The sequence below is a fragment of the Armigeres subalbatus genome, chromosome 3, assembly GCF_024139115.2.
Source record: "Armigeres subalbatus isolate Guangzhou_Male chromosome 3, GZ_Asu_2, whole genome shotgun sequence".
Taxonomy (NCBI): domain Eukaryota; kingdom Metazoa; phylum Arthropoda; class Insecta; order Diptera; family Culicidae; genus Armigeres; species Armigeres subalbatus.
The window spans coordinates 299428933-299444653 of NC_085141.1; the positions used below are offsets into that span (position 1 = coordinate 299428933).

Sequence of the window (15721 nt, forward strand, 5' to 3'; positions counted from 1 at the left end):
GACCACACAAAGCGCGTCTGAGTAGTCGTCCACAGAGCAGCAGCAGCGGTGGGAAACATTTTCCATTTTTTGTCCACAAAGCTGCCGAAAAAGATTTCTTCTCATACTTTCCACTATACAGAAGAAAACAAATCCAAATCCACTTGAAAGAACACTGAACTGATGAGGGTCCATAAGAAGAGTGCGATATACCTGAACAACGGGGGGAAGGGGTATCAGCTTGAAAGGTTAGAACTTCCGGGGCCAATTCATCGGAAGTGCAAAAAATAAAACCGTCCAACCCGAAGAAAAAGAAGAAGACAGGGGGAAACATAACGATGGAGGGCCGGTGCAAAGATTGGAAAAGAAAAGGGAAAACACTTGACGTTGGTTAGGATTGTTCTTCTGTTGGCAACGTGAAAATGGGAAATTGATAAACTTCGGCAGAAACGAACTGATAGGTGGCTTTAACAAAATGTTCGAAAGCAGACACAACTCGAGTTTTTTTTGGCGTGTAATGTGTAGTTGAGAAAAATGGTTCTCCCGAGGTGATTCCAAAAAGGGTAATGAAACAATTGTTTGATATTTTTTATCAAAGTATTTTTTATTAAAGTTCGTAATAGGAGGAGCGCAGAGAATATGTAGTCAAATAAAAGCGGTCGAATAAGATATACGCACAAGTTATTTGAATAATAAGCATTAAATGATTTACAAAATTTAACAAATCGACGTTTGAATCTTTGTATACAAAATCACAGAAGTTTAAAAAAGAATCAGAGGTTTTCTCACATTTCTGATGTTTTCTAAATTAACATATAAAAGCCATATTTTTCCTTTTTTGGAAATTCAAGAAGAAATGAATCCACTAAACGTTCTCACGACATTAAACCTGAGACGGATGGTAGTAGGTCGTTCATCATCAGATTCATATTTTGCAAATCGCTATTATAATTCAAACAATTAAGATTGTTATACGCTTTTCCAAACATTGAGGCAAAACTTATTTCGGTACTTATTGTAACCTGGTCCTCAACCTCTTCCCACATCGCACTTAATCTATCTTGAAGTAATTCCAAGTCCCTACTAGAAGGATTTTTGTTGTTCAAAAAATCTCCAATGTCGTCCTCCAAATCGCTCAACAAGTGTTCAACCCATTTAGTCTCTCCGGATTTACTGTCAGTGATAACCCGTTTCAAATCTTCCAATTCAAACTGCAGATCATTCTTGATGCCATCCAAGTCGGTCAATGGATCAACCCTTTCCCGATCACCAGCGAAGATCACATCCTTCAGGAAGTTGAAGCCTGCTTTCACGTTACGGACTGCAGCCGGAGCGATTCGCGCAAGCATCAACCAACCATCTACCATATCGAAAACTCGCAAATTTTGAGCCGGTGTGTAGATGAAGGTGGACTGGTCCCCATCGCAAACTACCGAAGGCTGATCGTTCCACGTCAGGGGCATACATCTGGTAAATAGGTCCTGTCCGAAAAGTTCTGCGTCGAATAAGGATGATTTGGAAAAAACGTTCACGGTAGATTCCCGCTGTGGACAAGTTATCTGATTGCCGTTGCCGTTTGTAGCGTAGCACAACTTCCGGAAGGTTTTGTGCGATGGTTCGTGTGATCCATGATCGGGAATCGTTTCTAACGATATGGATTTGTTCATCTCTTCAGATTGGAATTGGTCAGGTTGAGGAAAAACGGTTCTGTAAATGGTCTCAAAAAGATCATTCAACAGATTCGTAACGCCAGGTGCTGCCGACGAGCTACGCATTGAGATCGATCTTTTCCGTCTTACAGGTTTAGTCAGTGTTCCATTGGGATGGTTGGTGAAAAAGTATTGGTACTTTTTGAACATTACACCTGCCAAGGATGGAGTCGCAATTGCAGCATAAGCAATGCGCTCGTACGGCATGAAGAATGTTCTCTGTACCATCAGTGAATCCTTCGGTATTTTAGCCAAATCGGATCTCAGAGTGGTTTTTAAAATCTGTTTGCTCACTTTTTGACCGTTTTTGAACCAGGTTAGTATAATGGTGTCCTTCACGCGTCGCAGAGTATAGGCCTTGGCCGGGATGTGAAGTTTATGCCAAGGCATCTTCAGACCACCAGGTGAAACAACGTGATAAACTTTTGCCGCACCGTGCTTGGCTGTCCCAGCGGTTCCCATGAAGATGGTCGATGCTCCCTCGATCATTCCAAACCAGGTCCGTGGACTTTTCCAGTCCCATTGCGATATTTGGAAATTGAATTGATTGGCCATGCTGCCACCCAGATATACAAACAGTAAGAACCCACCTGCCATGAGCGATGCGTAGATCGTTTTCACCAGATTGGACGATATGGACATGAAGCTCCGGGTGATTCCTACGAAGCCTGATGGAAAACTCGCCGCAATGGATGCACCCGTGAGGAGCCCATTCCAAACGGCCGGCGATGTCCAGTCCCACATGGCTGGGTTCCATTGGTTGGAGGCAGCAGCCGCTCCTAGGAAAGCACCTGCCACGGAAATAACTCCGGTTGCCAAAGCTCCCGCAATCATGGATCCTCCGAACATGGACGTAAAATAGCTGAACGTTGCGGCTCCTCCGTAGACGGAAAATGCTCCCATGACAGCTCCGGCAAACAGACCAATCCAAGTTTTCTTATCCTTCCAGGCCCACTTGGCGGGATTCCAGCTGTTGTTTGCCGAAGCAGCTCCCAGATAGGCACCGACGATCGCACCAACGATCATGAGGACCAAAGATACCGCTATCTGACCATCAGGATCAATTTGCGAAACGGGTGAATTGCCGGCGTACTTGTAAGGACTGGCGTACTGCTCCATTGGGTCCATTTGGAAGAAGCGTCCAATATCCGGATCGTACAACCGAGCGTGGTAGTTATAAAGGCCGACTTCTTCGTCATACTCCTGACCGGTGTAGCGAAAAGCTATGTGGGCCTCGGGATCCGATCCGTATCTGCGAATCAACTGACCGTACGGAAGATAGTCATACGCGGCCACAACTTTTCCATTGTGGATCACCAACCGAGTGGATCCTTCGTGGTCCAGAAGAACGTTGTAGTATTTGTTGTTGCGGAAGAAGCCCAAAAGACCCAGCGGTCCGTGGATGTAGGCAGTGACCGTGTTGATCGGCTTGTTGGGTTCCTTCGGGTTGGGATATTCCTGCTTGTACTCTACCAGGACGTTACCCTTGTTGTCGCGAACGTAGTAATTCGTAGAAATGATGTCATTTTCGTGGTTGCGTACACGTTTCCACGTTCGCTCTCCTCGGAAATCGTAACCGAATTCAAGAGTCAAGGCCTTGTTGGTCAGTTCGATGCGGGACACTCGCTGGGTCAACGGATCGTACTCAATCTTGTCGATGTTCTTGTGAAGCGCTTTAACTACGTTGCCCTCGGAGTCATGCACTATCAAACGATCTTGAGGTTGGATGCCTTCCTTGATCGTTGCAATCTGATTCTTCTGAGGTTTGTATTTTAGCTCGAATCGTTTAAATCCTGTGTAAAATACGCCGTGATTCCCATTAGGGTCTATCGAGAAGGACTCCACATCGCCGGGGGAGTTACCAAGTGCTGAAGCAAGAGTATTCTTCAGAATTCGTAGAACATTTTTTCTAATCGGTTCTTGGAGCGATTGAAAAACGGCTTTCAGTTTCAATTTGTCAAATGCTTGTTGATAGTCTCTTTTGCACTTGGTTTCCTCCTTCTTTTCGCCACTTGCCCACGACGAACAAATGGAAGAATCACCGCTTTTGTCTTCCAATATGAGATCCAGTTTCTGTCTGTGTACAATGGATCCAATTAATCCGCCTGACAACTGCTGGGATCCTTCAAATACAGCTCTGGTCCCTTCTATCTTATTGATGTTTTTGCTCAACTCACCCCAAAACTTATTCAAATCTTGTGATGTCTTGAATCCAGCATTCGCAAAAGAAGCTCTTGAAAAAGGAATCGCCAAGTCATCTTCTTCCGGACCAATAAAACTCTTGGCCGCAGTCAACTCCCCGTGACTACCGTAGTCGTATGCATGACCGTAGTTCTCCGGAAAGCCACTTTCGAACATTTTCTCAGAAAAATGACGCCACTTTGAAGCGCACTTCAAAGGCACTCTCTTCTCCAAATCCGGATAGAATGTTTTCACGGGGCGTCCAGATGTGTCGATGTATCCCAAATTGAACAACGCATCGAAACAGGACTCTGCTGTGGTGTAATCGATCCCATCCGTTACGAACGCTCGCGCCGTCAGTGGAATCAAGTTCTGGTCGCACTTGTCATGCCAATTGGCTTTGAACTCAGTCCGCAAAATGCTGCCGTCGCCGGACGGTTCGCAACCGTAACCTTTCTCCGTGTAGAACAGTTTCTCGGTGAGAAATTCGTTGGAAATCTCCACAAGGTAGCCCGGTGCGACGTATTTATAACTTTGATCGAACTTCTTGTCCCCGTATCGATGCGATATCTTAGTCACCTTTCCTTCCGCATCGTGATCAATATCGGCAATTGGAATAACTTCCATTTGACCTTTTGCTTTCTCGTTGACCCATCCCACCTCGACGATTTCGCCTCTCAGGTTGTGCTTGAACTTCAGAATCAGCTGCTTGCCATCCACCCCGAACGGATACTGAATTCCACTGACCTTATCGTTCTCCTGCAAATATACCAGCGAAAGCGTTTCGTTCGTCGTTGGACTGAGGTAGCTCTTGCGGATGATGTTGCTCTCCTCATCAAAGTACAACACCTCACTAAACAGCACTTCCTTGTTCTGTTTAACCGTGCGTTGGATTCGTCCCCGAAGTGAGGGTTCAGACTCCGTTTCGCCGTAATCGAAGTACACGGCTTGCTCCCGATTCGGAATCGGCTGATGGGATTTGGTCGTTTCCCGTACCTGCTGTTCGACAGCCGGATTTGCTGCTACATGACCAGCTTCGCAAACCCTGCCGAAAACGTTGTACAGAAAGTATACGATTTTGTCTGCCTTGCTGTCTTCTCCGTAGTGAATCTGGTAGCGGAGCTGGTTGTACTCGTTGTATATGAACTCTACACGGCCACCGTCGGGAGTTTCTCTGGACGTGATGAGCTCTCCGGAAGAGTCGTACTTGGAGTTCACTGCCCAAGGTGAGTTAATAACCTCCTTAGCCGGTTGGAAGCCATTGGATGTGGACTGGGCTTGCTCACTGTAGTAGCCTGGTGGCAGCATTTGAATTTGATTGCCGTGTTGGTCGTAGACGTATGTGGTAAGAATGTTTTTGTAGTCCTTGACTTGGCTGTATTCGGCGACCTTTTTATTCCTGCGATTGTAGACTACCACGTGCTTCTTTCCATTGACTGATTTTTCCTCCTCTTGGCGGTAACCTTCTTCCTTCGGGTAGAAACGTTGTATGAAGGGAAGATCGGATGCGATTGCGAACTCTTGGACGAAGGTTCCTTTAATGGAGTTTTCCCTGCCAGGCTGACCCACTTTCTGACGAACTTCCAAGGGGTTGTTGTAATAAACGGTTTGCGAGTAAGGGAAACCGGCGTACATGGAGTTGGTTTTCGAGATGTAGCCTTGCATTTGGCCTGTCTTCAAGAAATATCCCCCATCTGACAGATTGTCATTCGTAACGAAATCTTCGTGGAATTTAAAGGCCCTAAAGGAATCTGATTGCCCGTCCAAGGATTTTTCCACCCAAACTGTTTCTGCAATCTTTCGGCCAATTGGATCGTACATCATCTGACGTATCAGAACGTGATTGGAATCCAGCAAAATGATTTCCTGCAATGGCTTCGCATCTCGGTTCATATACGACACTTGAATTTCAGCATCCTCCATAACGATCATCTCTTTGACTACAACTGAACCTCTCGCTTGTAAAGAAATAGTCTCAGCATTGAACTTCCCGTAGGTTTCCCGTGCTTCAATCCCTAGATGACCATCCACCCAAATGCTAGTCAAGTGAGGAGTTGCAAGGACGATCAATTCGGCGCCTCTTGATGCCGCTGCAGACTGGCCTTTGTACTGAACGCCACTTTGCGTCACAATTAACGACGCCTTTCCGACCGTCAACGTCAGCTGCGCCTTATCCGCCAAGTCATAAATCAATCGGACGCAGATCGACTCCGACGAAAACCTATATTCGAACGTCATCGCCCCTTGAAGTTCAGCTTGGTACGGTTCAGCGATTGCCCCACCGGAAATCTGCCACCGCTTCTCCATCGAATACGGAGAAAAGGACTCCAACCAACTCTGCTTGGCACGAATCTGCACCCGGGAACTACCACCTTCGCGCTTTCCATTCAACTTCCTGTTCCCAAACCGTTTGGAATAGCTCGCCAGGTACTTGATGTTCCCGCTTTCATCGACTTCCGCGATTCGGCGATTGTATGCATCGTACAACCGTCTGGAAACGAACCCGTTCGTCCGGATTGTGGCCGTTTGCTGACCGATGTGCGAATCGTACACGCCGGCCTCGAAGTTGTAGTTCATCGGCGACAGCCGGACGTGATCGACGTGTACTTCCTCGGGTCCGGATGATTTAACGACGACCTTCAAGTGGACTTTCTTCGCTGCGACGGATTCAGGCACTTCGATGGTTCTGCTATCTGCCTCCACGTAGATCCACTCGTCGACGGTTTGCTTGATGGTTCCTTTGAGTTGTTTGTTGTCGACGTACAGCGAAATCAAGTCCGTTAAACTGCCAACAGTCAACTCCTGGGTCGTTCTGATCCAGGCGCTTGCGATGAAATAGTCGTAGTATGGAATGCTGGGAAGTTCTTTGGTCAGCTCTTGTCCCTTTTTCAACAGAAGGAAGTTCCGGCCAGTTGCAGAAAACTCATTTCGACGGATGTTGGAAGCGGATATTGGCGTTTGACCGATTTTCCAACCAACCATGTCCTCGTAGTCTTCGAATGCCAAGAAGTGGATCAACTTCTGGTCAACGCTGTAGGGCGTAGTCTTCAGCAGCGGATGATATCCACTTTTATCGGTGATGGTTTGCTCTGCGTCGAGCTGAGCTCTGTCCCGTTGCTTTTCCTTCTCCTGTTGCAGCTCGTTCATTCGCTTGACGTACTCGGGGTCGAACACTTCATTAACCGCTGTCATTACCAGTACGGTTTGTTGATTGCTTTCAAGGCTGTTTACTTCCTTGTAGTACCCCGTGGCTTTCTTGTCTCCACCAGGTACAATAATCGAAGTTTTGAACACAATTTCGTTCATAGACAGCGCGGGATCTGCGAACTCATATTTGATCTGATAACTATCGTGGGGTGTGGTCAACCTTTCTTCAGAGATCACGTGAGCGTAGATTTTGTTGTTTCTGTTCAAGCTCTTCAAGGGCCTCACGAGGGTTTTGTTGTCCGAAATTCGAGTTGTGATCATGACAGCGTGACTGGAGGATCCGTGAAGAATCTCGCCTTTGAAGTCTATTGGCTCCTCCCAGCCGCGACTGTTGACCTTCAACGGAAGAACTTTGACGTCGTTCAATTTCTGGGTCACCAGATAGTACGGATATTTGATTGACACGTTTTGAGCGGCAGTGGTCTGCAAACTCACGCAATTCTCCGGTTGCTGTTGTTCTGTTTTCGTACACAATTTGATCTCGTCTCCATCTGATTCTTTTCTGAAATTGGAAAACGTTCCAAGTGGTATCTTGAACTTTGTCAACTTCAAAGCATCACGGTCCAGCGTCTGAGCGATAAATTTGCCGTTGCTGTGGAAAATCTGATTATCGTTGACGATGATTCCTTCGCTGTTGACCTGCAACATGTACTTTTCGAAGTTAAGAGGAATCTTCATGCGACGTTCGTATTGGTCGATAAGATTCGCATTTTGACTAGACGGCTGCGTTGGCTTATCATTCTTATCAGTGGCTCCAGAGAATTTCAATTTGAACTTGTCTTTTTCCTTTACGAACTGGAACTTGTATTTGTCCATCTGACTTGTATCCTTGGATTTGTATTCGTCGAAGACATCCAGTGTGAGCGTGAACTTCGAAATGTCCTCACCCGGAAGGTCGATTGAAGATCTGCTGGAGATGCTGTAGTCTGGTTTCAAGAGGTACAGAAACACCTTTACCAAGATTTTCCCGACATGATTTATCTTTACGGTTCTGAGTGCTACAACATTGTTGTACAGCACCAAACCGTTATCGTAGAGGGACTCCTTCAGGTCACGCTTATAGTTCTCGACTTCCTTCGCGGATCCTTGAACATCTTCTGGGTATGTACCTTGGACATCAACGTATTTGAAGAACGTGTCTACGTCGGAGTCTCCTGGTCTGCTTTGGGAGTCACTTAAAGTAGACTGCTTAAGAGCTCCCGTGGCGTCCCAACGTACCAAAATCAAGTCATTCTTCCAGTAAATGGCTCCTCTGTTAATCAAAGTCAACGCGTCTACATCCGGGATGTCTTTCATGGCATAGTTCCAAGTTCCTGAGCTGCCATTTTTATACTCAAAGTGAACCTTCTTTGAATGATAATAAACGAATGAGTCGTCATGAAAATCATGTTTGATCTTCCTATCATCGGATATTCTTGAACTTTGATTTGTACTGTCAAGCTTCCAAGACTCATCATCATTCTTATTGAAAATAAAGATCTTGCTAAGAACTTTCTCCTCGTTTTCGATGTACCTGACAACTAGTGCGAAGTAGTTATGCTTCATAAACGGGCTGTAACTTTTGATCTTGTATCCTTTGTGGCTGCCTATTCGAATACTCTGATTTCTCACAAAATCGTTCCTTCCAGAAGAATCTTTCATCCTTACATTAAGATCAGTTTCACCCACTGTTTTAGCGATTTCTAAAGAATACTCTTGCCCTGTGTACAAGTCCGCCATTTTGTCAATTTCTTGGACGAACTGATCAGTTTGAATTGATTGTTTGGTGTATTCAAAATCCAGAACCGACTTGGATGGCAACTGTATCTGCTGAATTTTTGGTTTTAGTTTATCTTCCCGATTGTACTTGAAACTCAGTACTGGATCTACATCACCCTCCTGATGTATGCTTTCTAAATAATACAGACTGTCAATTTTTGTGTTCGATATTTTGAATGATTGTTTGGTGCTAAAACTTTCAATCTCTACTTTCTCTAACAGCTTATTGTTGACGAAGGAATGTTCCTTTACCAAACCAGACTTTTTCTGCTGGTCAAAACCTTCAATTTCTTTATAAATAAATTTGATATTTGTTTTGTTACCATCGTCGCTTATACCCTGAAGGTGCATTGAATTTGTGTTCGTGTCTAACGGTGAATATGTGTATTTAAGTTTGACGTCTTCATAAGCTACGCTGCTGATTTCCACCAAATTCCATTGAACTCCATGCATTGTGGATTGATCGTACTTTGCTGAAGGGCCAAACCAATCCGGCCAGCCCGGAACGCTCACAACTCCTTGATTTTTGATGCCATACACGTACCGAATCTTACCATCACTTGCTACCCATTTTTCATCATGCGCTGTGTATTCGAACGTCACATTCCTATTTCCAATTATGTAGAACGAAGCCATCGTTCCAGTATCCTGCTTCGTCCAATCACGTTCCAATTTAATTTTCATCTGATCCTTCACCAAGTAGTAATTTTGCTTATCCTCGAAAACCGTATTCCCATGGTCAAGCACAATACAGTCCCTTCCCAAGGTCCAATGCCGCCCCAAAACACTCATTTCTTCACTTTCTGACTCGTCATAATACACCATTAGCTTAACCGGCAGTCCCATACGATCCTGCAGATCCACCAGTGGGAATGAAAACCGAACCTTTCCCGTCAGTTTGTCAACGATGTTTTTGAAATTGGCTTCATCAAGGCTGTCCCGCAACCAACGAACGGACTTAACCGGAGGTCCACTGCGCAGCATAACCTTTGAGCTCTTTGAAGCCTTAACACGTTTTTCCGGTAGCTTGGGAACCGGTTCTTCATTCAGTTTTGGATCATTCACCTCTACAACCTCTAAGGTCAATACACAAAGCTCACCATTGTACACTCCCAAGACTTCAACAATGTTTCCTTTCTTCGTGGCACCTCGAGCCACCAACGCATGCTTTTCGTCCTGACCTCCTTCAATCACATAGTTTTCACATTTCTCGGAAACCGGCAAATACACAACGCCTTTCGGACCAGTTCCAATCAGTGCTTCTCGATTACCATCAACATTCATCAACGTTACGGTGTCCACAAATCGCTGACTCCAACCTCCAAATGAGGAAAAATGCGGACAAAAATACTTGAACTTCGAGGCACTACCTTCCATACCATAAACGTTCAATCCTTGTGGAGAAATGTGCAGCAACTCGTTATTTTTCGTTAGCAAAATCTTCTCCGCATTAACCGCCACTTTCAGTCCAACCTTTTGCGACTTCTGCAATCCTTTCGCATCCACTTTATACACAACCGACTTCACCCCATTGTTCACCGCCACATACGGCACCGACCCATCCTGTTGCTCCACCGGCACAATCCCTCCCTCCAACCCCATCACAGCACCACCCATCGTCAGCGACAGCTTTCCACCCCCAACCGCAATCCCAAACGAATTCAACTCCCTCAGATCGTCCACTCCAACGGCGAAATCCTTCCCCCCACTTCGCACCAGCACGATCGACGAATTCGGCTCGCCATAGTTCTCCGCAGCCAAATCATCGCCGCCTCGCCCCCCGAGGAAACCCTTTGGTGGATCATCCTCGGAAAACCCTAAGCCCTCGTGCCGAACCGCCAACACGGTCGGCTTTCCACCGGACCCGGTCACCACGGTCCACGGACGCTGCGGGTGGTTCAACGCCGTATCGAACAGGGTCACGTTCCAGGCCATTCGCGCTGACGACGACGACGGATCATGCTTGGACAGCTCCCGGCCGTACTTGACGTAGATGGGTCCATCCAAGGGCGGCGGAAGCGAACGGATGCGGACTTCCTTCCCGGCGGGGTAGCCCAATCGTGGCTGGTACTTTTTGACTTCTTTGATTCGCAGCATCGTTACTAGATGGTTTGCAATAATAAAGACTTCTAGTTGGGATGGCGATCTGTGTGGTATCTTTATATGAGAATAAATGCGGCGGGTGTGGGACAATCAGCTGGGTAAATACGGGCGTTGATTGATGCTTATTTGTGAGCAGAAAGAAGGGAATCTCATTGTTTGTTAACAAACAAAATGGTCTAATGGAAGCACTGACGAAAGTTTTCTTCGGATTTTTCATGAATACAACGATCGTTAATATAACCGTTTAATAGGTATGTAGTAGAAATTAGCATGAAAGGGTTTTTTTTTAATGAAATGATGCCCACATTTATTCATGTGATTTCTATACATATCGGATAACCTTCTGGTCGAATTTTAGAAAATTTGCTCAGCAGAAAACCTTATGTAAAAAAATATCATAAATCTACCCAAACCGTGATGATTTTTAGATTGCCTTCTAGTTTTTCAATCTGTTGAAACGCTTCGGTCGAAGTACAAAACTTGAAAAAAAATTTAAAATCATAAGTTTAGCTACTTTTGATTCAAGATTAAATTACCAAATGACGTTTATTCCATTACAGCAATAATACTTTACATTTCCAGTGGGTTATTGATCTATTTTTTTTTTAAACTTTGCTTATGTGTTTTTTTTTTAACTCTCGATCAAATTCAACGCATTGGGTGATTGATCGTGTTTCGTATCGGACAAGAAACTTTTGCGTACACCTGGTGTTTAGTTCTGCTTTGTCATACCACTCCTTGAGTAAAGCTGTGGGTAATCAACTTGAAATGTCGGTTGGGTTGATATTCCTTCTGTCTCGTAAAACCGTGGCAGGCCTTCAAGCACGCCATCCCAATCCACCTTGACTGTGACTGTGCTTGACCGTTGACCGAGCAATATGTCGAGAGACCTGAAGCTGAACCTGCTTAAGCTTCGCAATTTGGCTCTTAAAGACTGCTTCTTTCTCCTTCCATAGTACCACAACCATGACACAAGAGATTTCCCACTCAGCGATATGGCGGCAGAAGGACCGACAAGCGCGCCATGGACTCGCTCAGCAATAAGCGCTACCCACAGAACGCCAGAAACCGTCAGGAGACCACAAATCAGCAAAACAGACCCACGAATGATTTTATTCCTTTGAAATTGGAAATTGGAGACACGTAAGGTAAGTGGTGCCACTCCTTGAGGACTATCTGGGCTTCGAAATACCAATAGGTTGGTACTGCCTGCAAAGTACCTGTCTGATAGTATCAAAGCCCTGGTAGGAGAGTATTAGGCACGCGTGACGTGCAGGGTGTTCCACGCCCAAACTATGCACAGGAGGAGCACAGAGTGGATACAAATGGGAGATGGGGGTATTACAATACCCACTGCGTGAGAGACTGAATGTCAAGAGAGTGGTGCAAGCGATAGGAACTGATTGTATGGGCGAGCACACAATTTAAACTCGCATGGTACGTGTGTTCAGAGTGACTGCTTAGGCAGTAGTGTGATCCGGCTGCCAGGGACGGATTGAGTGAAGTCTCGCTAGGCCTGGCAGGAGTGTCGGGGGGCAGACCCCTGGCACCTCTGAATTATGGGACACGAAAGTCTCGCTATGACTGGCAGGAATGCCGGGGGGTTGATGTTTCTGCGAGAAAAATGCGTCTCAGAAATAGGAGACATGAAAAGGTCTGCCTCGTAGCTGAGGTAAGAGCGGCATAGGAGCCACCAACCAAGCCTCCAGCTTGGTAGACAAATGGTGCCACACTGTTGCAGGGCGGGGTGAACACCATATTGAGGACTGTCTGTGCAGGGTACCTGTAACTCTATTGCAATCATTCAAGCGGCATAGGCAGGTTGTGACCGTTCATTTTCGGGTCACAATAGAATATTTGGTGGGAAGGCCAGTTAGTGGTTTATCCCGAATAAAACATTGTTATAAATGTCTTGTGTTGTTGTAAATGTCTGAATGTAAATAAATGTTTATCTCCACTTTTACAAGTGTTTGAGCGATGTTTATTTTGTGTACAGTAGCATTTGGTTGATGTCTGCAGATTTATTATTTATTTTGCTCGTTTCTTTTACTCCAACTTTAGTTTATTTATTTATTTATTCACTTATTTATTTATTTATTTATTTATTTATTTATTTATTTATTTATTTATTTATTTATTTATTTATTTATTTATAATTTATTTATAATTTATTTATTCAAATAGTTTTCTTTATTTATTTATTTTGTATACTTATTTTGTATCATTTATTTATTCAAGTCCGGAGGAGCGAAGATATAGTGACGATTCGCGGTTTAGTACGATTTTAAACTAACCGTTGGTAGTTCCGCGTAAGTGAATAGTCGTTGAATAAAACTTAAAGTCTAAATTATACAATGATGGTGAAACTTACGAACTAATAGGTGTAATTGTTACAGTTAAAATACCACTTAAAATTAAAACTCATAAAGCTAAATTAGTACGGATTAATTGTGATAATCTCCACGGACGGTTAAGAACAAGCACCAATAATCGAAAAGTTAATCTTAGCCGCGTTAATATAGCATTGGTTACTAACGTACGACATTGGTCAAGCGAGCAGTGGTGAAAGACAAAGACTGCATTGAACAAAAGTGGTCGAGCAGAGAACGCATGTGCAAAGTGGCATTCAGTAAAACCTGTGAACGTACTGCTCAGAACGGTGCACGCTCGCTTGACAGAGACCACCAAAAAGTGCGCGCGAAATCAGTACCGCTCCCCGGACTCGGAACTATGACCCACGTTCCCTAGTGTGTTCCCTAGTTAATAGTGGAAACAGAAACAAGAAGAAGAAGCGAAGAAGACGAAGTTTTGAAGAAAGAAGAGGACGCAGAATCAAGCCCCAAGTTCGAAATCGCCACGAGACGAGACGAGATCATCTGAGCGATTCCAAGCAACAGCATCAAAATTTAAGAAAATTTTTAATTCATGATTTTCTATTGAGTTGAAACTTTGCACAGTTTTTCAATTTCATCTAAATCGTCATTTTTCGATATCAAATCTTCATATTGAGTCACGACTAACTTTTCAAAAGGGTGTATGTGAAAATGGTTCAAAAATATTTAAAAGTTGCACAGCAAAACCGGAATGTTCGATTGTTATGATTTTTTCAGCAAAGTTAGACAACTAAATGGTGATTCTTAAGAAAATGTGCACAGTAAAAAAATTTTTTTGCCTTTAAAAATATCATTTTGTCACAAAAACTCAAATATCTCAAAACCCTATCTTTTTCGAGCGTAATTTTTAGGGAAAACGGTCCATTATATTAGCTATCTACCATAAAAATTTGGTGATGGTAAACTAATAAACAAAAAGTTATGGCATTTCAAACATTTCACAATTTTCACATATAGTAAACAAAAAAATTTCCGTGTATTTTTTTTCAAGAATCGCAGTTTGATGCTGATTTTATTGTTAAGGGCCTTGCGTGAGTTAAACAAGTTGTTTGTATGATATTCCATATTTATGTATTCATCGATATTATGTATATTATATGTATAAATATTATATGTATAAATAAATAAAAATGAATTAATATTATCCTAAGTATTAAATTAAATGTGGCAGTTACACAATGTTGTTATAGAAACTCTAAGAGTTTTGGGTTTGAATTTTGGTATGGGTTATGATATCATGAAAACAGTTTATTAATACTTATTTTTTATTTATTTTTATTCAAATTTTTAAAATATCGAACACTTTTGAATTATTATCAGCACAGTTTGAGTATAGTTTTGCTTTAATTTTATTTTCCGACAATGGAATGAAACAGTGAAATTTTTGGGTTCCTTGGATCGTTTTCGCGTTATTAAATTGCTCGCTGAGCTCTGAAGCCTTTATTTCGTACTCTTCAGTAGTAGTAAAACAAAATGATAATTTGGTTAAATCTTTTTCTTTTCTACGATTTGCCCAATCAAAAAGTTCTTTCGCAGTTTTAATTGGATGCTCACGTTCTTTGGCTAAACTTGCTCTTGTGGCCATGCGCTTTATTGTTCCTCCAATAGCATCACAAGGACCTTTGCCATGTGATGTAGCAAAAAAATGCCATTTTGCATCAATTCCGTACATTGATTTAAATTGACATATGTAGGCTCGAAAAATTCTTACGATTTTTGTACTACGACGCTGCTCCATCAGACATGAGATATATCTTTTGGACTTCTTTATGCTTATCAACGCGTAAAAAGTTAATCATTTTTTCAATGAACAAGTTTACGGATACTGAATCGTGTCTTAAATCTTCGGAAATTATAATAAAACTTAAGTGTTCAATTTGCGTACTTCCATTAAAATAAATAACGAATGGATGAATTGTAGCTTGTTGTACGTTCCAGTGATGGGACTGCACTTCATCTTGCAATACAAAGCTGTAATTTTCAGAAAAATCACAAATGACTAAAAATTCACCATTTTGTAATGTATTTTTCGTATTTTTAAAAAGCTGGATTGTTCTGTTTTAATGAAATCGTGAGGGATTAAACTTTCTAATTTCAAGCAAAAATATGACACAAACTCATCTACAGGTTTTACAATAGTTTCTATGTCACACCTATCCGTGGTCACCCATTGCTCAAATGATAACTGATCAATATATTTTTCTTCAAACTCAGCGAATAAACAGAGGCCGATAACAACAGAAATTCGGGATCGGAAGTGTGGCTGGGTCGGCCACACTCTACGTAGGGGCGGAAACGAAATCTGTAAACAAGCATTAGACTGGAACCCAGCGGGACATCGCAGCAGACCCAGAGGCTCATGGCGGCGAAGCCTCAATAAAGAAATAAAAG

General features: G+C 43.3%; 1 protein-coding gene across 1 annotated transcript; it reads right to left on the reverse strand.

Annotated features, from left to right (window-relative positions):
- Positions 1-597: 597 nt before the first annotated feature.
- LOC134224954 (uncharacterized) lies at positions 598-10943 on the reverse strand. Its single transcript, XM_062704639.1, has one exon. The coding sequence runs from the start codon at positions 10929-10931 to the stop codon at positions 855-857; it is 10077 nt and encodes a 3358-aa protein (XP_062560623.1). The 5' UTR covers positions 10932-10943; the 3' UTR covers positions 598-854.
- Between the last annotated feature and the right edge of the window lie 4778 nt (positions 10944-15721).

Excerpts from the sequence above, each read along its gene's own strand:
- LOC134224954 (XM_062704639.1), bottom strand. The coding sequence starts at position 10,931 with ATGCTGCGAATCAAAGAAGTCAAAAAGTACCAGCCACGATTGGGCTAC.